The sequence below is a fragment of the Magallana gigas genome, chromosome 1 (assembly GCF_963853765.1).
Source record: "Magallana gigas chromosome 1, xbMagGiga1.1, whole genome shotgun sequence".
NCBI classification, from domain to species: Eukaryota; Metazoa; Mollusca; class Bivalvia; order Ostreida; family Ostreidae; genus Magallana; species Magallana gigas.
Window position 1 is genome coordinate 45,494,883 of NC_088853.1, and position 26,834 is coordinate 45,521,716.

Consider the following 26,834-nt stretch of genomic DNA (forward strand, 5'->3'; position numbering starts at 1 on the left):
ACTGTGCGTTTACATCAAATTGAGCCCAGTTTATGGAATCTTGTCGGATTATTTCCTAGCTTCTTCAACTGTTTATTTGTCCTATTACAAAAAGCTGTTGATGTGAGTGAACCTAGAGCCTTACCATCCTGAATGGACCAATGATTTTTATTAAATCGAGCATGATCACCTTATTCAATCGGGCGTGAATGTCACTAAACTAAGAACCCATTATTCGTGGAAGGTTAACAGCACGCGCAAAAAATCCACTTACTGGTAGTATACGGTGATTAAATCTATATGATTGAGTAAATCTTAAGTCAATAGACCTTAAAATACCCTAAGTCAAGTTCATAACGCGTTGTTCAAGAACATGGAAAAACTCTTTAACATTATTCTACTACAGATATAGCAAATGAATAACCCAGGCACGTTGCATTGGGGGGGGGGGGGGGGGGGGGCTGAGGGAGGTGACCTCTTTTTTTGTACACATTTTTCTTAAACCTAATGAGAGAATAGAAATTTGAATTAGGATCGAGTTGGCCTCCCACACTCTGAAAAAATTAAAGAGAATTTATCGAAATATATTGAATTTCAAGTTTTAGGTACCCCCCAACACACACATACACCCAATTCCCCACCATCCAACCCACACCACCCCCACCCCCCCCCCCCCCCTCCCCCGGATTAGGATTTTTCAAGATTGATTTATCTGGCTTGTCAAGAATTTTCGGATGTCTGCCCCCTCCCCACTTTCATTTTTTGCCTGTAACTATATGATCTACGGTGGTCCCAATGTAACAAAATACATTTTCGGTTTAATAGTTATAATTGTTACGTTTCAATATCAAAAGGAAAGCCAAGAGTTTTTAAATGATTAATGAGGAGAACTTAGTCTTGTTTAATCATCAACTGCATCTCATATAACGTAACATTGTTATTGAATAATTGATATATTTTGATTGATTGTTAATGCAGGGTTTCCCCCCCCCCTTTTTAGACATAGTGACGTCAGACTGCACCTTCGCGTTTTATGTTTATTGTAGTCTCACCTTTTCTGAGCTCCCCCTGAGAATAATTTGCAAGCAAAACAATCATGTTTTATTTATTTTTTTAATGCATGGATTTCTTGAACTATACCTTTTAATGGTTCTCGTGGGAACGTAAAATTGGAAGCCATGTTCAGTTTACACGGAATTGATGAACTGATTCACCAAAAAACTTTCAAAGCATCAATGTGCAGCTGGTTCGAATTTTCTCTTCTTAAACGCAATGCCATCAGAACTAACTTGATATTAAAATTAATATAATTTTAGTTTAATAGATTTGACCTTAATGTTGAACAATTTTTTGATGTACCATGTAAAAAAGTCTGGATCCTGACATATAACATGATACTTATGCAAATTTGCAGACGACCAGGAGTTCAATTTCAATAATAGAATACCTTCTACCGTAATTATCTTAAATGTAATTATACATTCAAATGCATTACCGAGATAAGATCGGAAGCCATTACAGAGGGAAAAATGCTGTTTTATTACTGCAATCCGTTTTTAAAACATCTTTTAGCCATCTATCTTACATTACTAGACTATTATGAACAAAAATCGGTGAGAGAGAGAGACAAATCTGCCTTAGAACCATTACCACTGAATAACAGTCCTCCAAAAAGTGGCGGAGGCAAAAACCGGAAGTCATCATCACTATAACCGGAAGCAGTACAAAATGACTGTCTTTGATTAAAAGTTCAAGTCAGTGACTTTGAATGTCAAAAACTTGTCCTGAAATCGGACATTACGACGCCACAAAATGCGATGGCTTGAAGCAAGACATTGAATTATGCAAACCAATTGGTTTTGGGAAAGCAAAAATAAAATTGCAGCAATTTAGCTTTTACAAAATACCAGATTATGGCGTCAATAATGGCATCCTTTATGCTAATTGCATTACCTTGAAAGGAATAAAAACAAATTAAGTAACGCTCTTGTTATTATTTTTTTCAATTCTTTGTTGGTTAATTGTAAATCAGTATCAATTATGCTGAATACTCGTCATTAAAAGCAAATGACAGTTAACTGTTTTGTGTTAATCAGTATTTTGTCTTTTGATAAATAAATCCACAAGGCTGTTTGCGCACGCAATTAAGCGTGCTTTGATTCTTTTAAGTTTTATATGATGATAATTTTGCTATATACAACTATACTCTGAGGAAAGCAACAGAAATATCCAAATTGAATGAAACACTTTATAAACACCCAGTGTTATTAATCATGAATTTCTGACAGTAACTATGATTAAAAACCTTACCTTACGACAATTGGACAAACTTAATGTATATCTGTAAAAAATTATGTAATGTTTTATTAATGAAAATATAGGACCATTATAACAAGACCTTGGACTTTCGGTTGGACGTAGCTGTCTATTTCTTGCGTCAAAACAAGTTAAAAATGACGCGGTTCTAAGCGAAATGTCATGTTGTAAATTTTGAATTTACCGGGTGGCAGTAAATACACAATTTACAACATGACAACCACCCGGTAAATTCAAAATTTACAACATGACAGAAATATGCACCGATTGCGTAGTCTTGGCTCAAAAGACAGGCAAATCTTGTTAATTTCAAAGAGCAATGGCTAAGTGGCCAGCAATGAAATAGACAGGCCTACGCCACATTGCTGTTTGACGCAACTACCCAAAGTCCAAGCTCTTGTTAAAATAGTTCTAAAATAAAGGAGATGCCCCATGGGGAAAGTTACAGTAACTTTGACTCGTCACTAAACTGGTGCTCATAATGTTTGCAATGAGTTTAGCACTCGGTGATTCCAACGTACAATATCGCAGGAAGAAGGTTCAATCTAAGCCCTCTTGGAATCACTTGGGAGAGGTCAGAAATATAAAAAGAAGCTCAAATTTCAAATATACATATATATTTTTATGGTCCTTTCAAATTTGTAAACCGAGTCCAAACGGCACATATAAAAGATCTACACATCACAGGAACCCAATATTGGTACGTTAACCTTTTTTTGTCCACGAAATGGTTGTTACCAACAAAAGGTTTTGTTTTGCATATACTGGTTGACTTATGCAGCAGTGTTTCTTTGATTATACGATTTCTGGAGTCGATTAGCCGAGTTTGGATCTTCTCAAATCTTCTCGGTTACGTGTTTCTACGAGCAAAACATCATGAAACGTGCAGGGGGAGGGCGTGATAGCTTTACCGAAGCGAAATCCCTGCAACCATTTATAACAGCTCGATGTATCGGTGACAGCGAACAGTAATTAGCTTTAGCTAAGTCTTTTTGTTGTTCTTTCTGTGCTGTCCAATTAGTTAAAAATAGTCACCATGTCGTTTGACGATCAGAACTCAATTAGCTCCGCAGATTCCTGCTTGGTTTACGATCTTCTTCGAGCGCAGGTTTTTTATGTTTTGTGTTAAGCGAGAAATCGGATTTTTATTTGCAATTGGGGAAAATCTTGCTACTTAAGCAAGGTCAGAATCGAATACTTTACCATGAAACAGCCTTTTCATGAAAAAAAAACCTAGTAATCTGCAAAAATCATGAATGTTTGCAACGTATTTTGATCAGAATATAAACACATAAGCAAATTACATCAATTTTAAAGCTAGCAGGCTCCACCGTCACCAAAATTTTCAAGTCCCTCAACTCATTCCTCAACTCAAATCCTTTAAAGAAAAGTGCATAAACTTGAGGTCTAACCTCAGATTTGAGGCTTAGTATTGACTTGAGGAAAGTTGGTGACGACGGAGCCTGGCTCCACCGTCACCAACATTTTCAAATCCCTCAACACATTCCTCAACTCAGATCCTTTAAATAAATGTGCATATATTTGAGGTAAAACCTCAGATTTGAGGCTGAGTATTGACTTGAGGAACGTTGGTGACGGCGGGGCCTGATCACACTATGACGTCATAATTAAAGTGTATTGAACGCCTGCTACATTCAACACTTTTTCATCAAATTATGATTCATACAACACTTTTGCGACAAGTCATACATTTAAAAACTCACCCCCATTTTCTCTTCCAATTTCGGTCTCCATTCGAGTCAGAATTTCCTCTTCCTTTTCGAATTTAGCGTATTGCGGTTTTCCTGGTATCCCATAATGCAATCCGTCCGCCACAATATGACAGTACCTAATAGTGACGTAATTCTGTCCGATGGGATTATAGATAACTTTCATTTTGGACCACTGGTACTCGTACAGCACAGCCATAAGCACAAGTACCAGAGAGTTTACGCTCGGTCCCACGCGAGTCATGAGGCGGAACATGGAGGCCTTCATCTCGGCGAAGTCTCGGGCCATGGCGCCGGGCGTGATCATGGGAAGGTCCCAGTACTTGATCTGACGCCCGATAGGCGCCGCCGCGTAATCACAGCAGGGGCCCAGAAACAGGTGAACTTCGCGGTCCACGTAAAACTGTATGGCCTCCTTCATACCTGGAAAAACGAAAGTTTTTGGTCCTCAGAAATGGAATTAAAAATTACAAAAATTGAATCAGAGATTTCCAAAAATTGAATTGGAGATTTTCAAACATGCAGTTGGATTTTTCCAAAAATGGAATCGGGAATTTTTAAAACTGGCATTGGAGATTTTCATAAAATTAGAGTTTTCTAAAAATAGACTTAGAATGGACTAATCTGTTGTATATTCCAAAAAAGTATAGATTAAGTATAGGTATTATTATATAATATAATTTTGAAAAAAATGAGATTAAATCACAAAATTCAAGTGTTAAGAACTGTCTTTAAAAATGAATAAAGCATTTGATTATTTACGACTACCCATTTAGTGATTTTGCAACCGGTTACCATCTTTCCGACCAGTTGACTGTTTAACCGGCTAGAAATTGTTTTCGCTTATAATTTTATCATTAGATAAAGTGTGTCACAAAATTAAAGTCCACCTATGGTTTAATAGCAGTTGAAGTAGTACATGCGCTGCCATTAGTTCATGGCAGAATTTGAACTTTGTAAACTAAACATGCAGAAAAAAAAATTGTCGTATTCATAAGGTGTCGAAATGGACAAAACTATACAGATACTTAGACCCATTAGATACGTAACATGGGAATGAAATATCGCAAAACATTAGTTATATTTTTTCTTTTTTATCATTACATTACATCAAAAGAAATTAAAGAAACACATGTTGAGAGGTTGTTTTTTTTTAGTTTGCGGGAATCGTTTCTTGCGAGAGGTATGAGTTCATTAATTATTATTGCAAATATAACGATCACTATCTGAGAACCTCTCTTTCACTGTATTTGATCTTAACGTCTGTTTCTTGAATTAAGCACATTGATATTTCTCGGATTTTGCCTTCGATGTGAATCACAAAATATTAATCCACCAGCTCGTTAATGCTAAAAAGAGAAACCTGAAAACCTAATGGTGTGTACAGTCATGTAGAAATATTTTTTTATTTAGATTTTTTTTTATTATTTTTGTTTACGGTTAGTGGACCCGATACCGTGATATCTATAATGGTTATGATAGCCTACCGCGAGTAAATCTCTTAGTTTTTACGTCGGCTTAGCAAAGACTGGGATCATAAAGTCTCCATTATAAATATGTCCTTTATAAAGACACTTTTTACCATCTGACCTATGATAAGGAGAAATGTTTAGGGAATATACTTCTTTGGATTCTAATTAATATCATGATGGGGTTTACTGTCTTTAACCGTTCGTTCGCCGTCAAGGCTTTTTGATACGGAGGGTAATAATATCTTATGGGTTCCACTTCAACTGTGGTCAGATGGACGAGAAAATAATGAGTTTTAGATGAGCTTGTCAAAACGCGCTCAACAATGCCGGGACTATCGTGCGATCCATGTTGACTCGTTGTACCCGGACGGCGGTAAATCGTCTCACCGTGTAATCCAATTATGCGGAGGAATATTTTATCGCGCGAATTCGATTTCTAAAACAATTCCTGATCGATACCGTGAGTCCTACGTTTTGAGGGTAATCTAATATATTTTTTTTTTTGGGGGGGGGGGGGGTGTTTACGGGTTGTGTCTTCGTTATAGTTTTCAGATTATTTAGCTTTTTGTTTGTTTTTGTTTTTGATTTTTTTTTTACTTTGGTGGAAGGGGGTGGGTCGAATAGATTTCTTCACTTGCATTGTGGTTTAAAAAAAAAATCCAATACAAAACAAAGGAATTTTTGGATCGAATAAAAATGATACGTGTATTAGTCAAAAACTAAATTATCACTAATTATTACTAATACTAAATATAAATTCAATCGCTAGATTTTCAAGATGTTTGAAAATGGTTTTTACTCTTAAAGTTATCCGACTTTCTTCTTGTTGAATATCGGTTATCGACTACAAAACCTCAATATGCGAGTCTTGTCCCGGGGTTAATCAAGAGGCAACGAGTCAAGTAGTTACATTTGTTCTAAAAAAAAAAAAAAAAAAAACGACCGAGAGAAATCAATTTATATATAAAGCTACCTCGGGTAAAACCGGATCGTGTAAGGGGGCTATGCACAGAATGAGGTGGACGGGGGAGGGGGTGTTTGAGGAAATCCTTATAATAATCAAAGGTCAAGGTCATCGCTATAAATTATTAATTCACTTATACCTGGGGTAGGTGGAGTAATGTTCGAGAAAATGAGAGGGGCTGCTTTTCAATAATTCTTTTAATACAAGAGAATTAGGGGGGGGTCTCATAATCGAATCCCGAGACAGATGACAAAAAAAAAATGTCAGATTTGGAATGCACTGTATACGTTAAAGTCGTATGTGCAAACAAAAATGACCAATATTGATAAAGGTTGGTGATACTTTTACGAACTGTGTCACTAAGGGGAATTTTGCCAGAAGAGAATACGTGTACTACAATATATATATATAGCATTTTCTTTATTCAAATATGTTAATTTCTTCTCTTTTGTAGATAGCCTTAGGAACGGTAAAGAATTGAATATTGTTAACACGATTTATTGGTTATTTCTTGTTGCTTCAAGGTAACTGTTCTGATTTTTAGAAAAATTATGAAACGATAAATAGAGGTTTCTTTCGTCTCTAGAAAAGATAAGTAACCGTTGTTTATTTATAACATAAAAAAAAATTAAAGGGGGAATAAGTTTTCCTGCAAAAAAGATTCTGATTTTTGTTATAAAAATATGAAAAATATCCAGGTTTGAGCTTTACACAGTCGGTCAGGCTATTACAGGCGGTGACTTAATCTTACTACATGTGTATTTTATGGTTGGGGGAGGAGATCTTTACCAGTCAATGGCCTCGATTTCCATTGAAAAGTCGTTCCTCAGTTTTATTATCCTGGGTGTATGGGGGTGACATGGTGTTTTTCTTGTCGCCTGAACGTGGGAAGATGAACCGTAAAGAGAAGGAGATTGAAATGGTGTTGTTGCAAAGATGTTGCCCGTGATTTATAAGATAGATCGTATACATGGGTCGCTTAAACGCTTGAATTCACAGACATAAACATTCATTGGAAACAGATGGGGGGGGGGGGGGTCCAAGAAAAGATATGGAAGGGAAAATGATGGTTGGGGGTCACTTATATAAGCTTATTAACATTTTAATGCTGAAATTTCTGTTTTGCAGCAGAATTAGTGAATTAGTCTACAAAAATTAGTTCGCTTTGACATAATATTGCATGTGTTCCTAAGGACTCTCTAATTTGAAAAAAAAAAACAAGTTGCCAACAGCGTACATTATAAATGTGTTGCAAATATACATTTTTGCATGAACATGCGCGTGCAGGCACGTGGGTCGAATTAGTGGTTGATTAAAATAAGGAGAATGAGGCGTTTCAAGCGACTCCCGTAACAGCTCCCTAACTTCTTTGAGCTATTTTTCCAATTCAGTCAATTAAGAGTTTCTCTATGCATACAAGTAAAAGGTTGAATAGTGGAGTCTCTTTATTATTCATGAATCTCATCAATTATGATGGGCAAATTAATTTTTTTTTCTGTACGTTGGGGCATCAGAAAAGCAGTACCATGATACGGAGGGGCTAGAGTTTAATTCATAGAGTGTTGGCATCATGCTTTCAGTATAGCTACAATGAAATCGTTGACCTCTATGGATCTAAATGGGATGGGGTAGGAATGTGGTGGGGGTCGCCCCCCCCCCCCCCCCACACACACGTAGAAAATACAAATTTACGAATCTATTAAATTCACATAGTAAAGAAACGAAAAAAGAGAAAAATAGGCATCGGAGACCCTCCACACACCCCCCCCCCCCCCCCCGGCAGATAGAATTATTCCTCGAAACCCCCTCCTCCATGAAAAATAATCCTGGAGTCGCGCATGATTGAAAATCAGGTGAATTACATGCATAAGTCGTCCAGCAATATCCGTGAGACTTAGTTAATGTCAACCATTCTAGCCATACCATGCAGTCTTGCAGTCCATTGCGCATCTAAATCAGATTTAAATCTCTTCATCGCTTTCATCTCGCTGAACGAGCTAACGAGCTTTAATTTCAAGCTAAAATTAACTCACTGAACATAATAGGGATGGGATGACTTAAATCAAGATAATGTTGGAAAAAATTCAGGTTTTTTTCTGTATATATAGATGCAAATTATGTCATTTATTGGACCATTGTGTAATAATCTCTCCGGTATTTGCCTTCCTTATTCTGGCAAATCTGTTTTCAATTTTTGGGGAGAAGTTAATAGGATTTCATCACCTATCCTTTCATGTGCCCGTGTTCGTTTGCAAGCCTGTATAGTCACACAGTATTATAAAATCATCCACTCCAAGTGTTTATAAAAATCTTCGATGAAATATACATGAACCTCTTGTCTCCATTTTTATAATGTATTTTATATTTACCTGAGTTCCCTCATTCAATCCTACACATTATATATACCCCTATCTTCTCAAACATTTACCTTTCTCTGCTTGTTATACCGAAAATAAACCCACCTTTCAGCAGGTTTTTCACCTTGACGAGATTCACGCATGCAGACCCCCCCCCCCCCCCCCCCCCCCCAACACACACACACAATTTTTAAGCCGAACTTTTACATACGTACCTATCTCAATGCTGCACTTAGAGTCCGCGAAATTGACGGTGATGTTATGGTGGGGTAGGAGCCCCATACTCCGGACTTTTTCATTGGCGATCTCCAAGGCCGGGCGTACCCGCTCGATTGAGAACAACCGACTCTTATCCCTCGGGATGATGGTGGCTATTTTTATCACTTGGGGGTTTTCCGCGATGTCACCCCGAACCGATGCAAGCATCCAGATTACAGAGAGAAGCTTAAATTCCACATACATAATTTTTTTTTAATTCCAAAATCAAACACTATATTATAGATTCCACACGCACGAAGAAGGAAGAATCGGAGGGCGGTTTTGCACGGCAGAGAAGAGAATATAATAAGTATAACACATTCCAAAAAAAAATGACACAGAGAAAAAAATGACACAGGGGAGGAATAATCGACTTATTTCAAATCTTCTCACAGTTTATCCATTCAATTTGGGATTATAGCACTTATTGGTGGGATAAATTCTGTATTTCATTTTCTTCTCCCAGGAAAAAGGCAAAAAATCGGAATCAGATTCTCATAGAACAGTCTCTAATCATATAACGATCCTGTTAAACCAACGTAATGATTCTTCCTTCTTAATATTAATAGAAAAATCAGATTTCAGATGTAATTTTTCTTTTGTATAAATCCAGCACTATTTGAAAATCGCACATCGAGGTTTATTTTTTTCACATCACCGTCCTCTGAAAAAAAATGTTTTGACTTTCATTGATATACCATGATATCTATGCGCTCCGTGTTTTTCACATTTCGCTCCGAATCACTGCATGGACGAGTATATCTATATATACGAGGTATGGTCCCGCTGTGAGGAGGGTAAGGGGGGAGGCATTGAGGGGGTGCGGAGTAGAGTTGGGTATACCTCCGAGTTCATCCGCCGCTGTGTCAGATCTGATGTGGGACCGTTTCGCTGACTCCTCGTCGGTGACAACCTTGTAACTCCGCGGTAATCTATGTCTAAACGTCGCGATCAATAGAGCCTGAGCCACCTTAAACGATTTCTTCTTCGATGAATTTCATCCTCATTAAATCAAAAACTCTTCATGTTCGGATCCGAAAAAAAATAAATAAGCCGGGTCGTTTTGAAAATAAAAATCAAGAAGGACGGAATTATATATTTATGTATACCTTAAAAGGTAAATAGATGAAGATCCCCTTTTGCGGGCTAACATGAACACAGTTTTATAAAAGCCCCCGTTGAGAACCAATGGTTCAATGTCTTTGTCCCGCGAAACACTTAAAAAATAAAAATGTAAAAAGGTTTATATATAAACATATATATAGGTATACAGCCAGAGACCCGCACCCTGCATGGAGACCTCGCCGTGGATAAAAAGCTGATCGGCCGCGGATGATTATCTCGTAATAAATTGAGTTCTTTTCAACCCCGGTCTTCTTTAAGGTGTATATATGAATATATGGTCGTAAGATGCCTTAAGCGTAAGAGGTGGTGCATTAGTTTTATAGACCGCGGTCGTCGCCTTAAGGGCCCCCTTGATTAACTTATTGATTCGGGGACAAAACATTACTGTACCAAAAAAAATCTTTTTCTCACTCTCGCCTTTCACTCTTTGACCTGTTGACTGGCAAATTAATAAAGCACTTGCATTTTGCGTATCTTTTTCACTATATCATCTTGCGATATGGCGCGCGATATTGCTATAGCGTTGCCGACTTTATGCGCCAAATGTTCATTGATTTCTTCCCGGACATGCTTCGGATAACTTAAAACTTGCTTCGGATAACTTAAAACCTTAAATAGGAACACGGCGGCCACTTATCCAGTTTTTGTTTTTCAAACTTCAAAATAATTATGTTTTATGGATCAAATTGGATTCTTAAATTAAGCTGGCTGTTTCTACATGTACTTGTATATTATCGGTTATACACATAAGTGAGTCCAATTTTTGCTCGGACGTTATATAATGCATGATTTTATGTCACAGCCATTATAGAATTAGCACGTGTTCACTTGCAATCGCAACTTCTCGAGCCTTTCCGGCAAGCTCGGAAAAACACCTCGAATGTATAAACATCACCGGATGTTAGAATTTTATACAAAATGGAGTCGCTTCCCATTAAAATAGTTATTGGCTAGACAGTCTTGTATGTCGCTTCTGTGTTATATTTTAGTGTATATCGTTTACTTTAATGAAGTATGGCTCACATCTCAACAGATCGTAAAATGTGTTACATTTATATCAAGTTTTATAAAAAGGGGGGTTGTCATAGACGCCTAGGTAATACATTCGAGGTGTTTTTCCTAGCTTGCCGGAAAGGCCCGAGAAGTTGCGATTGGTTCACTTGATGACCATAATGAGTTAACAAGTTCTACAAACAAGAGGAAAGATTAACATTATGTGCGTGTTCGATTCAGTTCCTCTTTTTCCATCACAAGTTTTAATTTAATCCTTCTAAATAACCATGTACACGGAGATCAAAATCAAGAGAAAAAGAAACAGTATCTCTATTGATTAGTGGATAAAAAAAGAGATTTGTTAATTATCTATGCGCGCTATTAAAGAGGTTGTTCCAATCTGTAAAGATTTTCCTTAAGAGATTTTCCCCTCATCTAGATTGTTGATAAATAATTGAACACGATATTTTTTTTTTTACCTTGAGGGTAATAAAATTTTGTTTAAAGCGAGGGTTGTTATAATTCCTATTGAACTGGTCTGTTAGTGTCAATTTTTGAGGAGAAAGAAATGTTTATTGTGTAACTGTACTTTGCAGGTTCGCGGGGAGTGGTCGTTGTGTCAGTGCCACGTTCGTCTGGTATTGGCAGGGATCAGGCATTAGTTTGCCAATATGACAGTCTGGCGAGTTATTTGCATAATGACCGCCCGCGATGACACTAGCTAAAATCGATCCTCGGAGACTGTTCATCATTTTTCATTAAATCTTAATTCTCCTTATGCCACAGCTATAATTTGGGAATTAAAATTGAATAAATTAGAGAAGGGGGGGGGGGCTAAATTCTCTTTATTTTTTCTCTGAATGTTTCAAATCTTAATTCCCCTTAAATCACAGTTATAACTGTAAAGTTAAAATTAAAAGAAATTGATTTTCTGGGGTTAAAAAAAAATCTTCTTTCCCCCCTTTGTAATGACTCCTTAATGAATGTCGAAGTCATTTTACAAAGCTTTAAACAAGACAGGTTATTGAATTTTGAGATTTATCCCTGATGGTAAATATGTCAAACTGTTCTGTAGCGAAGAAAAAAAGACTGTTAAAAGATCACATCTAAATCAAAATGCAATCAACGGGATCTTTGATAATTTTGAATTGTCTTTCAAAAAACTTTTGTTGGCAATTTTTCGTGCATTAGTCGGAGCCGTATATAACTACTTCCTATCATTTTGCCGACAAGATCAAACACTGGCGTCAATAACGATCAGTTTTGAAAAGACAGAAGATTACTTTGAAATCAAAAATCTTGATAATAAGATCGAAGGACGTCTCAGTGTCACGGAGTATGGCGAACCCTGTTGATTCGATTTTTATTTAAAGATTCCAATTATTTAAAGTAATGCGATCATGCTTGAATCAGGAAGTTTAAACCAAACATTCTGAAGCCATCGTCTACAATTTCGTTATAAATCTTGAAAGTCAGATTCTTGAATCATTAAATACTGTAAAACATATAAGATATAATCAGCACAAAAAGGACTTCCATTATACTTTTTATTTATTTTTTCTAGAGAATTTCACCGTATGATATACATGTAATGTTGTTTCGTCCGTCTAATGGTATCTCCATTGTTCTATGACACTTTGGGGTAATTAAGGAAAAACGACTCTCTGAAAAGAGAGATAATCAAGTAAAGTTAACACATATGTTGCGTTTTGAAGGCTTTCTTTCCAAGAATGGGACCCCAGTTCGTGTAACTATACCGAGGCACGTTTTGAGTATAAAATGTATTTCTTTTTTGTTATGTTGAAATCATTGAATTTATTTATTTACTAGTATAATACAAAAAGACAAAAATTATATAGATCATTGTACATGAAAATTTAACCCATTACTTTCGGATTATAATTTTATATTTGTAAAATAAGAAAGTTATGTTATCGAAACATTAAAAGAACAATATATGATAAGAGTTAAAGTTGGCCCCCATAATTCGCCATTTTTTAAGTGTTTCGGGTACAATAAAATTTTAACAAATTTTTTAGAAGAGTTGATATAAAATATATTTTTCATCTATTTATTTGATTTATTTGCACTTACTGGCAGTATATGACGTCAGAAGTGACGCCATTTCTATAATTCAATCAAAATCAGCCAAAAATTGACATTTTTCTCATCTATTTACGAATGGGAAATATAGAGCGCATGCTTGAACAAGGAAAATTTTTTTTCACTTATTAGTCTTGGCTAGATACATCTCTGATTAAAATATTTTATTTGTTCAAGAATGCGCTCTATGTTTTCGGAAGGAATCCTGCTTGAAAACAAGCTGTTTTACGCTAAAAATGCAAAAATGGCGGGAAAAGGTTGTCTTTACAATGTCATATTTCTAAATTGTGGGCACTTGAACCAAAATGAATATTGTTAAACACATCACATGCATATCTGTACTAAGAAAACAGATAATGATAGTAAAATGATGATGTTCATTTTAGGGGGCCATTTTAGGCCCTTATCATATATATAGTCCTTTTCAAAATTCCGATGATGAAATATTGTCATTCAGACAAGGCTTCAAATTTGTAGTCAACACATTTTATTTTCTGTTGAAATTTATATTAAAAAATTTTGTTTCGCTTTATGTGTAGTGATAGTAGTGATTTTTGCGTGGACCCTAAGGTCCACGCAGAAAATATATAAGCGAGATTAAACCGGACGCTATGGGGGAAAATTCAGCCTGCGCATGAGTTAGCCTGGTTCCTGTGCGTAATGGGTAGCTCAGGGAACCAGGCTAGCACACGTTTATCTGAATCGGGATCGGTATTCCGTGCCATATGCACACATCAGTTCAAAGGCGCTGTAATTGTAAAGTTGTCGGTAAACAGTACAGAAACAAAGTATTCCTTTTAAAGAAATGATTGGCATGTGATATGAACTATCAGTATTGTGAAATAAGTTAATGTTATGCCGAAACTACAATATGCATCAAATAGCATAATTTGCAATGTTTTGTTGTTTTCCGAATACACATGTAACTTAATTTTACTTTTATAGTAGGCGAGGCTAGAGAACTTCCCGATTAAATTTTTTTTAAGCATTTAAGTATGATTTAATAATTATGTCACTGTATAAAAGTTTAAATCTCAAGAAAAATGCATCAAAATATAAAATTTTTACAAAGCTGTCACTGCATAGTTAACAAAGAAGTGCGAATCGTAATGTGTGCGCAAATAGTAGAATTCACCGAATGCCTGATACTATACATGCAAGCTTCATTTATAGATAGATCATAATTATTTTAGAAGTATGAATCCTTTCAATTCTGAGATAAAAAGTGAGGGCTATACATACATGTATACGTAATACAACGTACAAATTTAGTGGTTAAAAGCAGAGGGCTAGAGTCGGTGGAATCTATGATATTTTCACGTTTTCGTTGGAAACACATGCAAATAGTCCACGTATCGTAGTCCTTTTTTAAAGGACAGCAACTTGTTATTGTATTTTCGCACTCAAGGAAATGCAAGATACGCGGCTTTTCTGGGGAAGTGTGCCATACACACACACAATGTCCTTGAACTATCTTTGTTTAAAGGATATATATCGATGTTACTGTACACCACAGGATCAATATTCAATCAATTCGTTCTGTCACAACAATTAATTAAAATCTTGTGTAGCATTATTTAATATTTAATATGTAGAAATAAAGAAATCAATTTTTATGACAATTTCACATTCCGGAATTTGATTTTTTTTTTCATCTGCATGATATATTATGAGAGAGAGAGAGAGAGAGAGAGAGAGAGAGAGAGAGAGAGAGAGAGAGAGAGAGAGAGAGAGAGAGATGTTTTGACACTGAATAGCATTCTAAAACAGTTACTGCTTTATAAAAGCTTTTTTAGACGTTTTCGTTGATATTTGAGAGTTGTTTTTAGAATAATTTCATAGAAATTGAGTTCATTATTTGCTAATGTTGCGGTTATCTTTACATCAAACAGTAAATGATCCTACATATTTCCTGTATCGTATATGTATAGCTATACCAGACTGTTGCTGAAACCCACTCCATTACTTACCTTGAAAGGAGTTGATCTACATAATTATATTTTAACCTTCAATACGGGAAAGACCTTAAATGGAAACAAGGTTTCAGAGAAGAAGGACTCGAAGGGTTTTTAACTCAGTTCATGTTAACTAACGCCTAACTTTATTTTCAGTTAATATAACAGGAAAATATAGCGTTCTGCGTCTTATTAAACGAAAGCATTCCATCCATTGCAATTCTTAATTAATCCGTTAATAATTAAGTTCAATCATGTCATGTTCCGTATTCTCTCTTAGTGTAGTAAATTGAATCATAAACTATTAGAAAATGGCTGAATTATCATAATGGTTCTTCATTTGAGAATAGCATAGGCGCTAACAGTCTAATTCAGTGTACATAAAAAAAATCATCCCTATATACTATAAGTCATTTTAAATAGTATAATATGTCAAATATTTTCTCATGCATCGGTTAAAATAAGTAGCCTCTATAGAGAATAAACTGTAGCTATATTACATGTATAATAGTGATTCATTTATTTTATCTATTAGATTCTATAATGAAATTATCATATATCCATCAGCGTTCACGGTCCAGAGTTAATTAAACTATGATATTTGGTATTATCGCGTCTGTACATGTACACCGTAGCACCATAAAATTATGATACAAAAATTGGCATGATTCTATTTCCGGTACACCTCCACCTACATGTACTATATTAAATGAATAACAATGGTCGCTTCACGGCAGAACTCGGAATCACATTCTTTCTTTCAAGGTTCCACATGTAACCAGATAGCTATGATTTAACCTTGATAAGTATAATTTTAGGTTATTGTTTCGGTTTATGCAGAATCATGACATGTTTGCTGAAACCTTTAGCACAGTCGTGTAAATTTATTACGTAATAGACAGAATAAGCCTGCACATTGAACTGTTGAAGCGTCCTATGTCATGTTTTATGCGACCTTACAATTGTTTCTTATATTATATTATACTCGTACATGTATCCTCCGGAATGTGATGGACAGTTTTGACAGCTCCCTGTTACAGATTTAGGATTCCGTGGCAAAACGGGCGACGATGCTGGGATTCACTCACTTACATTGTGTAAGCCTGTCCATTCATAATGACAATGTATAAACCCATGTCAAACTGATGCTTGTTAGATTAGATTTATTTAGATTAGAACTCTTATTGTGCACTAAAGTAATCGAATTGTATTAATAAAGTATCGCAAAGACAACTTGGACTATAGTTGTCAATAATTTCCATGTGGGGAAAACTCTAAAAGTGTTACGCATCTTAGCTGTGGAAAGGGTTAATATAGGCTTTGCCTGTTGCCTAATCCATTTGATTACTCAATAAAATATGTTTAAAATTAAAACATCTTAGCTAATATAATTTCCAAACTAGTACATGTACATACGATGTACATTATTCTGCATTTATGTCTGGATTTTCATAAAAAGAAGGGGTGTCAATCATTTGATTGATTAGTTAAGTCACAGTTGATAATCCGTTCTATTACCCCCAGCGTTAGCAACAGACTTGGCAACGGGTAACACAACGAATTGTTACATGCGCGTAAATCATGCGCGTACAGTTCGATGTAGAATTCACGTCATTTCTACATAAAGCAACTAAGTTTCTTTAAAATTAAGACATTCAGTATAATAAAATAAATAGTGCCTGTTTGGAAGGGTAACAGTTGAAATTGACACCCCGAGAATACAGTTGTCAACCGACCGAAGCTTCTTTGTCTCTGTCGTATATTTTTCCTGTATTATCAATGAATCTCCCGCGGAGACGTTATCTTTCTTTACAGCTGCACCCCCCCCCCCCTTCCTGCAGTGATTTGGGAGGTCAGCGTGTTTTTACAAGCTGATAAGAGTGTCACGCGTGAAAAAAATAGATAGAATTGACAAAAAATCTTTTATATGATGCAAACAATACCCATATATTATCATTAAAACTGGTACCATAAAACTAAACTTAAGTACTCTGCAAATTCAAAATAAATAGCAAAAATAAGTTCATGTGTTTAATGTGTCCAGTGTATTAACGAGAGAGAGAGAGAGAGAGAGAGAGAGAGAGAGAGAGAGAGAGAGAGAGAGAGAGAGAGAGAGAGAGAGAGAGAGAGAGAGAGAGAGAGAGAGAGAGAGGTTTTTTCTGTTGAGAAAATAGGAATTAAACTTCACAAACACAGTATATCAATCTTTAAATCAAACATCACAAACCGTGTAGAATACTTTATTGTTAGGCATACTTCTTTTCTCCTGACTTGAAATGAAAACTATTAGAACGAAACTTTTTCCCTTATCTTAGAAGGAACACGTGGTGCACCTCACGCGTTGATTTGATTGACAGGGGTAACACGTGGACTCAGACTGAAACTGCATGCTGGATTCAATCACTATGTACTATATTCTTTTGTGGATGCTAATTTTATGATTATATAATATTAGTATATTTCAATATTTTAAATGAATGTACGTAAAATTATGCCTAATACTCAGGTGTGGAAACCTCTAGGACATGCTGTTATCTACTTTGGGTTTGCAAATCACTATACACAGGAAATAATATCGACTTAAACTAAATATACACACGAAAAGAAATGTGTGCATAAATAGTTTGCATAACATTTACAGTTTCTCATGTTGTTTTGTGATGCAAAATAATTTCCTACTTCCTTTTTTTGTAAAGAATGAACACCTTTAAGTAGTATTATATAACAAGCTTTTAATTTTAGGTTAAGATAAGAGAACAACACTAATTATTTTAATATTATCTACCTAACTCTGATGTCAACCTGAAAAATATCTTCCCGATCTTAAATTGCCATAATACATTATCAATAAAAAAAAAATCAATTGTCATTCGTTTAATTTCCTCCAAAATGATGCCTTCGTTTGTCAGTACTTTCAGTGCTTTGATTCTAAAAGACAAGTTGCGGTTAGTATTCGTCTCATGACTAATTGGGACCCGGTCAATAAGTAGCGTAAACGATACAAATTTATCAGAGATCAATGCATGATGCGATCCAATATTTTTACAGTACACGCCTGCAGTACTAGCATGTCATGGCCCCACTTACTTGTATGGGTGGGGAGGGGGGGGGGGTGGTGGTCATGAGAGGGGTCAACTTGGTCGCAGAGCACCGTTAAAATCTGTATTTGACATGGAATCAATAAAATGCAAGCAAATTTTTCCCACTGTAATAATAATTTACACATCGTTAACTTATTTTGTGAATCAGTACGTGTGAGAGCCCAGGAAGCAGGAAGAAGATCCATTCAAAGGAATCTCCATATCTGGGGACAAATTGTAACGCTTTTATTTATTTCATGTACTCGGGGCGATAATTCCTCGTTTAGAAACTCTTGTAATACGAGAACAAATTTTCTCGCTTTCATTTGAAGCCAGCTGTATTGTTCGTGTACATAAACTGCATGGTGACTGCAAGAACCAATATGTCAAATCAGGGACGTATATACTAGTATATACGTCCCTGGTCAAATAAAACAAAATTCGGGCTTTTTTAACAAACTAATTGCGATTTTAATATATTTTAACTTATTATTTTTTCCCAACAAATTTGATTTTTGTTTTTTATTCATAACAAATAAAATTAACACTTTATTGCCCTGAAGTATTCTTTTTTTTCTCAAGAAATCTAGATACATGTAAGAAATATTGAAAAATAAAGAAGGCCTTTCTCTTTTTTTCTCAATATTTAATTCATTATAAACATTTATAGAAACCCCACTCGTAATTAAAAATTCCAATTTTTATGATTTTTAAATGAGTACTGTTATCGAGATTAAGGAAAAGTGACATAACATTGTAACAGAAGTATTAACAATATCACTTCACATCAAAAATTAACAATCAACATTGCAAGAGGTTAATTCAAATCTAGGTTCTTTCTCTCAAGCCCCGGGAAAAAAAATATTTTTCAGAGATTCTTATTGTGGTTTTTTTATTTGCTTTGGGGATTTATTAAAATGATTTTGCTTTTTGTAACAGAATCTATTGCATTTTATCCTAGTAACTTTAACATTTACAAAAGTAGATCTATGAAAGTGAAAAAAATGAACATTTGGTTTACTTGGCATTTATAGTTGATTTTGCTCACAATTACAATCTTTTTAATAATTTGTTCTGTAACTAAAGACTTGGTCATCTTAAAACACAGAACTCATTTTATGTAAAAGAAAAAAACAATATCAAAAGTACATATACTGAGTAGTATTTTCATATAAATATGAAATCATTAAAATATATACAAATATTTGTATAAATATGAAACATTATGGCATATTTCTTGTGTCAAGTTTTATATCATCAAACACTTGATCTCATGTAAAATTAGATTGCATTAAACCTATAAAAAAAACCTTCTTATTTTGTTCTCCCTTTGTTGCTGAATATGACAAATGAAATAATGAATTAATAATTTGGTTTTTTTTTTATGTCTCTGGCAATATATATTATATTCTATCAAAAAAGAGCATATTTTTGCCTTTAAGACTCAAAAAAAGCTAAATGTAACAAAATGTAAAATGTCTGATCAGTCTCTCTCCTATCCATATACCCCACCTCCTTTCTCTCTGATTCCTTGTTAATATGTTAATGTTAGAGAAACGTTTGTTTGCTGCCTCCATCCAATGTTGGTAATGGTAGGTGGTGGGCGGTTCTTCCTTTGAGCACCACAAAATTGCCTCCACAAAACTATCCAACTCTGTCTGTTTGTTGAACTATGTCTCCTGAGTGATCATAACTCATCGTTTTTACGAATATCATTTTCCGATTTTTTGGCAGACTTTTTCTCTGGCTTTTTGCTGGCAACGTTATCTTCTTTTTTCTCTGTTTTCTTTTTCTCTTCTTTCTGTTTTGATTTATCTGCATCTTTGTCCTACAAAATAAAAGAAAAACTTTTAAGGTAATTAAAGAAAAAGGCTGTCATCTTGGGGAGTTGGTATAAAAAGCATAGCATTTTATCAGTAGCCTTTTTCTTTTAATTTTTTTGGTTTAAAATTGTAACTTAAATATTCCTTGACATCCTGTGATGTGACTGCTTATGTGGGGCTGTGGAATTACCTATTTAATTGCAGTACATGTAGTTTTATGTCAACCTCTTAACCTAAGTACATATTTGACTTTTTCAGCTAATGGAAAGAAAGAAAACCCTTTGCTCATTATCAAATCAAATACTTCCCTAAAAGTCACTCATGTGTCACTGGACAACCATCAATGGATTAAGATTAAACAAGTAAACCCTAAGTGCACTTCAACAGAAACACAAAGTGTTTTTTTTTTCTTAAAAAAAAGCTATTCATACATAATAAAACCATCTGGTGTACTTCAAGCAATAACAGAAAGGTATTTATAAAAAAAGTAAAAAAAAAAAAAAAAAAAAAACTCCCTGAGGGGTGTGTGACTGACCTTGGCGGCAGCCCCGGGGTAGTTCTTTCCCTCGATGGTGACCTCCTCGCATCGTTCCTGGGTGACCAGGAAGTTCTTTATCTCCCATGCCTTGGAGCCATCCTTGATCATAAATATCACTCTATTGCTGCCCACAACATACCTATGGGAAGAGGCCAATTATGTCAGGAAAGATAACTCTACCACACTTATTAATGATTTTATTTCCTGCTTGATTTAATGAGGCTGGATGGTCAACAAATTGCAAAACTCATCACCTTAAATTTTCAAATTAACAAATAACATTTTGAATCTGACAGGAGCTTCACACACCTAGAACTCCTTTGACCCCAGATGAACATAGTTTTATTTGTAAATAATTTTCTTGTAAATAGTTTTCATTAAGTGAGGAGGCAAGGCCTCATGATTTAACGAGCAAGAGTCATTTATACACTCAAGAAGAGTCCAACTCTGTATTGAAAGAAGAAGAAGAAGAAGAATACAAAAACTAGATAAAATTTTCCATATTTTAATACCATTAAAATTGAAATATTTTCATATACATGTATATATTTAATATACAGAGTTCTTTATATAAAGGCGATTAGTTTAGTCTAAAAATGGCCACAACTATCCAGCTCTCCTAAAAGTGAAAATGTGAAGGACTAAACCAAGATAAAAGATAGGCTTCATACTCTTTAGTTTGGGGGTATTTAAAACTGTGGACCACTGATTCTGAAAATTATACTAGTACCTGTTTTTATCACACTTGTACTGCACTGAATGGTCTTACCTCTGTATCTCGTAATTAGCATTAAATAAGCTGGTCTGCCATAACTGTGTAATCTGTTCCGTTTCTTTCTCTGTTGGGTCACCTATAAACACACACAAACTAAGTATATGTGTAGTATACATGTACATGTACATGTAGATTGCATTACCTTTGTCACAAAATAAGTGAGTCATATCTTGGCATGTAAAGTCATGAAAATTAATGGTCCATAAAAAAATGTTGTTATATTCTTTAATATCAATAAAACTTTTTGTAATGTAGTATTTGGGGTCATATGGACCTTGGATAACAGCCTGGGTAGCTCAGTGGTAGAGCTCCTGACTAAAGTTGCAGGGGTCCTGGGTTTGAGTCCCAGTCCAGCTTAATATATTTTCATTGTATTTAATATGGCTTCAATCCTAATTTCCTACTACAGTAGTTGGATAAAACTGTGATATTTTATATTCATAATGTTTAAACAAACATTGCATCATGAATTAAGAAAAAAAAATAAACTAAAATATTAAAAAATAGGGTTAGATAAATTGTTTTTATGTAGCTTTCAATAACAAGGGATGTTAAGTATACAATATAACTTCCCACTACCTGATACTGTGGCGAACATCATCAGAGTCCGTCCTTTCTTGGAGGCCTGCAGCATCAGCTCAGGGTTGTTCGGGTCAAGCTGGGAGAGGTCAACTTTGGGAGGTTCTCTCTTCCACTCGGGCAATTCATCCTCAGGTAATTCTTCATCATCATTTTCCTATGGTGGTACATTTTTTATTTAAATTTCTCACATATATAAAACAATTAACACCAAAGTAAAAGATTGTACATAGAGATAATCCAGTGATCCCAGATTTAAACCTACTATCTTACACCGCCACCACCACCCCTTTTTCCCCACCACACGCCTTAATTTGATGTCTTACAACAATTCTGATGAACATATAATATCTATTTTAACGAATTGTGTATCAGCAATGCTATTCAATGCTAGATATTTTGTGTTGACAGGGCTACATGTCAAACTTTTCCGCTAATTTTAACAGAACTGAATTAGTGTATATATTATAAACTAACACAGGATCCGCCACCGTGTTGATCTCGATTTAACTCGATACATACCTCCCACTGATCGTACAGGCGTTCTAAATCAGCTTCTGAATAGTCTCGGATGTTCTTCTTCTTCCACTGTTCATTTTCTTTACTTTTCTCTTTTGCACAGTAGCTGGTTAGTATAAGACTAACCAAAACAACGACTCGTGAAGTACACGACATCATTGATCCTTCTTTCACTTTGACTCAGACTCCCGATCCCGATGAAAAAAGTCATTTAATACGTGATAAAGCTTGATACGCATGACATAGTTCAATAGATATTTAGGAGCGGGTTTTTTTTTTTTTCATCAAAGACAGAAATATTTCTTAAAACGATCTAATGTGCACTTATATCTTTAGGTAGGAAATTTTGCGTCATAATGGATGATAAAATCATTTTTCCGTTGACCGAGTTCATGACTGACTGGTTTTAAATGGAAATATCGTTTTAAAAACTACAGAATTATGTGAGCATATGTTTAAATTTAATATAAATTTTAAGGCTTCTTTTAATCTTAAAAGTGTTGCAACGTGTAGTAAAAGGTATAGTAACCCCCAGTTCAAGTGATAAAACAACTAAGGATTCAGTTAAATAGATTTTAATATCTTTTAAGGTGTTACATCATGGTCATATTCAGGGGAATGAATATTTACATGTACATGTAATGTTAACATTGGAATCGAAACAGATTGAAGTCTATGGCTACAACTCTCAGGTTAATGATTTGGGATTTTTTTGGTTTGTTTGGTCTTTTTTTTAATAGTTTAGTTTTGGGTTTTTAGGGGGTCTGTTTTGGGTTTCTTGGGGGGGGGGGGGTGTTGTGTTTGTTTTTCTTTGGGTTTTGTTTTTGTAGTTGCAAATCTTTCTTTTTACTCAGTGACTTCATGTAAAAATAAATAAACGGCCAACAAACTACATCTGAAGCATTGTGAAGTTAATGGTTAATTCACATTGTCTGTATAATCTGCATAGGTATGTAAACTAATGCAAATACATTTATGATAATAATTATGTACATGTGTATTCTATGGAAGATATATTTGAGAGGGTACCAGTTATAAAATTGACTGTCGTTAATTGGATCAAGAATTTCACTATTTTCGAATTTCATTGAAAACGGGAACCTTACATGTACAATACCTGCATTTGATATCATTAAATAAATACCAATCTGACCTAAAATATCACAAAGGATTTTCAAAAAAATATCTTTTGAATTTGGTTTGCATGAACTTCTAACACTGAATATTTAAAGTCCGTGGACATATAATTTAATACTGTCTCTTAAATGCATTTAGAATTGAGCTTCGTGCTACATGTAATGACTCCTTCTCACGAAAATATGCAATGAACTTAATCGTCTTTTCATCACACATACAGACGATTACTTGGATTTACGCATCACCAAGTGGCTATAGGTTTTTTATTTGAAACGAGGGATATATATTTTTTTTATTAAAACCACATTGCAAGCAGTGTTGGTGGCACAAACGTTAATAACGAAACCACTGTCATATTTGACGTTCAATTTCCCGCGAGATATTTTTTTTTTGTGGTATCAAAATTTATTTTTTATATCACACCGTTCACTTTAACCCTATTTATCATTAAAAGAATTACCTGAAATAAGCTCGCGTGACTGCAGGTGCAAATTCTGCCTACGTTGTTCAAAAATTGCGTGCGTGCATGGTATTTTTGAAATGCAAAATTCACCCCAAATCTTGTAGAAGGGGTGTAATAATAAGATTGCATTGCGAGAATCGGGGCGGCTAAAGATATTTCAAAGCGGCCACACACCGCCCAAAGGACGTAGGAAAATAATGGATATTGTACTTGCACCGTCACTTACGGCGAATGAACGTCTAGTTGCCGTTTAATTAGATGCATTTCCCTGCGATTCAAAATTCACACGCATTAAAGGTCATATGAAACGATATCCTGACCATATTGAGTTATATACGGGAATAAGTTCATAAGTGCCTATTTAATAAGACTGACATCGTTTTTTGAATATTTTATGCATCATTTTGAGCGCCACAGTCGATCAAATTCACTTTACATATAAATCAACACCAATCTGAGAAACAACAAAGATTAAGACATCTGGGATTTTGACAATTTTTGAAAAAATTTACGCAAAGTTTACGCAATTTTACGCATTAACGTAAATATTAACATTTACGGTAATGCGGCGTAATGCAGTGTACATTGTAAAGATGAAAGCCATTTTGCAAAGACTTTAATTCCAACAGAATATAATACAGTCCTTCTTTTGATTGACGTCTTTATTAAAGAATAAGATAGTTATGCCATTTGGACGTCTAATTAATTACCTTTCTAAAGAAGACAGACTTTGCATGGTAAAATATACATTTTGAGAAGAAAAATTTTAAATGTGAACTTTTAGCGTTAGTGAAGATGTGAAAGTTCTGATAATCAAACAGTTTAAAAATCATATTGTTAAAGATTAAAAAAAAACTAAAGAAAAAATGCACTATGGTTGTTCCGAAGTACATGGATATACATAAGGAATAAGGCATCATTCTTTGAGTATTATGAGGTGATAATTTTGGTCGGGGCGTGATCAAATCCAATAAAGCCCGAAGGGCTTTATGATAGATTTGATCACGCCCCGACCGAAATTATCACCTCATAATATTCAAAGAATGATTCCTTATTACTTATATTTATATAATTTTAATCCATCGTACGATTCAGGCTTGGGGTAATGCTAAATGTAATGGTAATGCATTACAATGCATTACATGTTTTCAAAGTAATGCTAGTAATGTGTAATGCCACAAAATTAGCATTACAAGTAATGGTAATGTAATTCATTACTTTCCAAAATTTAGTGTAATGCTGGCATTACATGGCATTACTTTGCATTACTATGCTTATTTATGCATGTTCACTTTAAAAAATGTGTTGAATAAGCTGAAATTGAATTTGACTAACTTTCTTATAAAGAAGAAAGAAATAATTCTTGAAATAAAAATGTTTTAGTTGTATTAAAAAGATTTATAAAATTTCATTTTTAAATTGTTCATATTACTAGATATAACAACATAGTTTCGTAACATTTTTATGAGTGTTGTTTTTAAGGGTTTTAAATCATTAAAACAATTTACTCCAATTAGTTTGCACTTCAATGAAGATGTGTCAACAACACACTATGCCCCCAGGATAACCTAAGTATCAAAACAATCTGTTGTTATAAGAAGTGCTAAACACCCCAATTACCCTTCCCTTCGCTATGTCCCAATAGAATAGGGGACAGATATGCACCTTTAAGGGCAAAATGCATGCACAGTCCATCCATGATGAAAATCAAAATCACTTCCCATATTATAACCCATTTGAAAATAATTTTACTCTCTCTCTCTCTCTCTCTCTCTCTCTCTCTCTCTCTCTCTCTCTGTTGTACATGTATATTAAGAAAATTAGTTTGGACTGATAGAAAATACAAGATTCATGTATTTTTTTTCTATTTTTTCACTTAATATATCGTAAGATAAAGATTCAGTCCCAGCTTCCACTGCACCTGTAGAACGTTTATTTAGTATAGCTGGGAAGATTTTCAAACTAATAGGATGCAGTTAAAAGATGAAACCGTTGAAACTTTGATCATAAACAGCAATCTTTTGTCCTAAAGTGTCCTCAGCATAAAGAAATCCGATTAAAATATATTAAGAAATATAACTGGGAAAAACCCTCTGTCTATCAATTAATACAATTAAGTGTCCAAAATTATAAAGATTTGTGTTATCTGGGGAAATATCTCTATTTAGCTTTTTAATAACCGCAACATTATTCCATAAATTGTTTTCTATTATGCACGAATTCTGTGTCTCTATAACATATCTGACATTGTATCATACCAAATGTCTATAAATATATTTTTACTTATCTAATATGTTGTTCATAATGCCACAAGATTATTATGTATATTGAGCAAATAAAGATTGACTCTTGTATATATAGTCATTTAATTTGAACTACGATTAGATATTTAAATATAAATAAGCAAACCCCGCTGGCGCCTCAATTTGGCGTCATTTGTATTATTGGTTATACAGTACAACATCGATACGTAGTGTTATCACAGGCAAAGACACTGGAAAATGTAAATATAAAGAATTGAAAACAACTAGTCCAAGCATGGATAAGATTACTGGTGTGCTCGACTATGTATTGTTAAGTTGGTTTTTGAAAAAGCAATTCCAAAGCATTTGTAAGTAGAATACATACATACTGAAGTTTAGTCGGATGAATTAATGGAACAAATGCT

General features: G+C 34.6%; 2 protein-coding genes across 2 annotated transcripts in view; both read right to left on the reverse strand.

The window, feature by feature from the left end:
* Nucleotides 1–9,344, reverse strand: part of LOC105338096 (atrial natriuretic peptide receptor 1) — a 168,100-nt gene extending 158,756 nt beyond the window's left edge. The window contains exons 1-2 of the mRNA XM_066068305.1: nt 9,034–9,344; nt 4,020–4,448 (exon numbers count right to left, since the gene is read on the reverse strand). Of these exons, the coding sequence (XP_065924377.1) occupies nt 4,020–4,448; nt 9,034–9,280 (676 nt within the window). The 5' untranslated portion in view covers nt 9,281–9,344. The remainder of the gene's footprint in view (nt 1–4,019; nt 4,449–9,033) is intronic.
* Nucleotides 9,345–19,873: 10,529 nt separating this feature from the next.
* LOC105344299 (LRP chaperone MESD) lies at nt 19,874–22,757 on the reverse strand. The gene is made up of 5 exons (XM_011452055.4): nt 22,570–22,757; nt 22,048–22,204; nt 21,463–21,544; nt 20,691–20,832; nt 19,874–20,160 (listed from the first exon to the last, which is right to left on the reverse strand). Exons 1-5 carry the CDS (start codon nt 22,723–22,725, stop codon nt 20,020–20,022), a joined length of 678 nt encoding a protein of 225 aa, XP_011450357.3. The 5' UTR covers nt 22,726–22,757; the 3' UTR covers nt 19,874–20,019.
* Between the last annotated feature and the right edge of the window lie 4,077 nt (nt 22,758–26,834).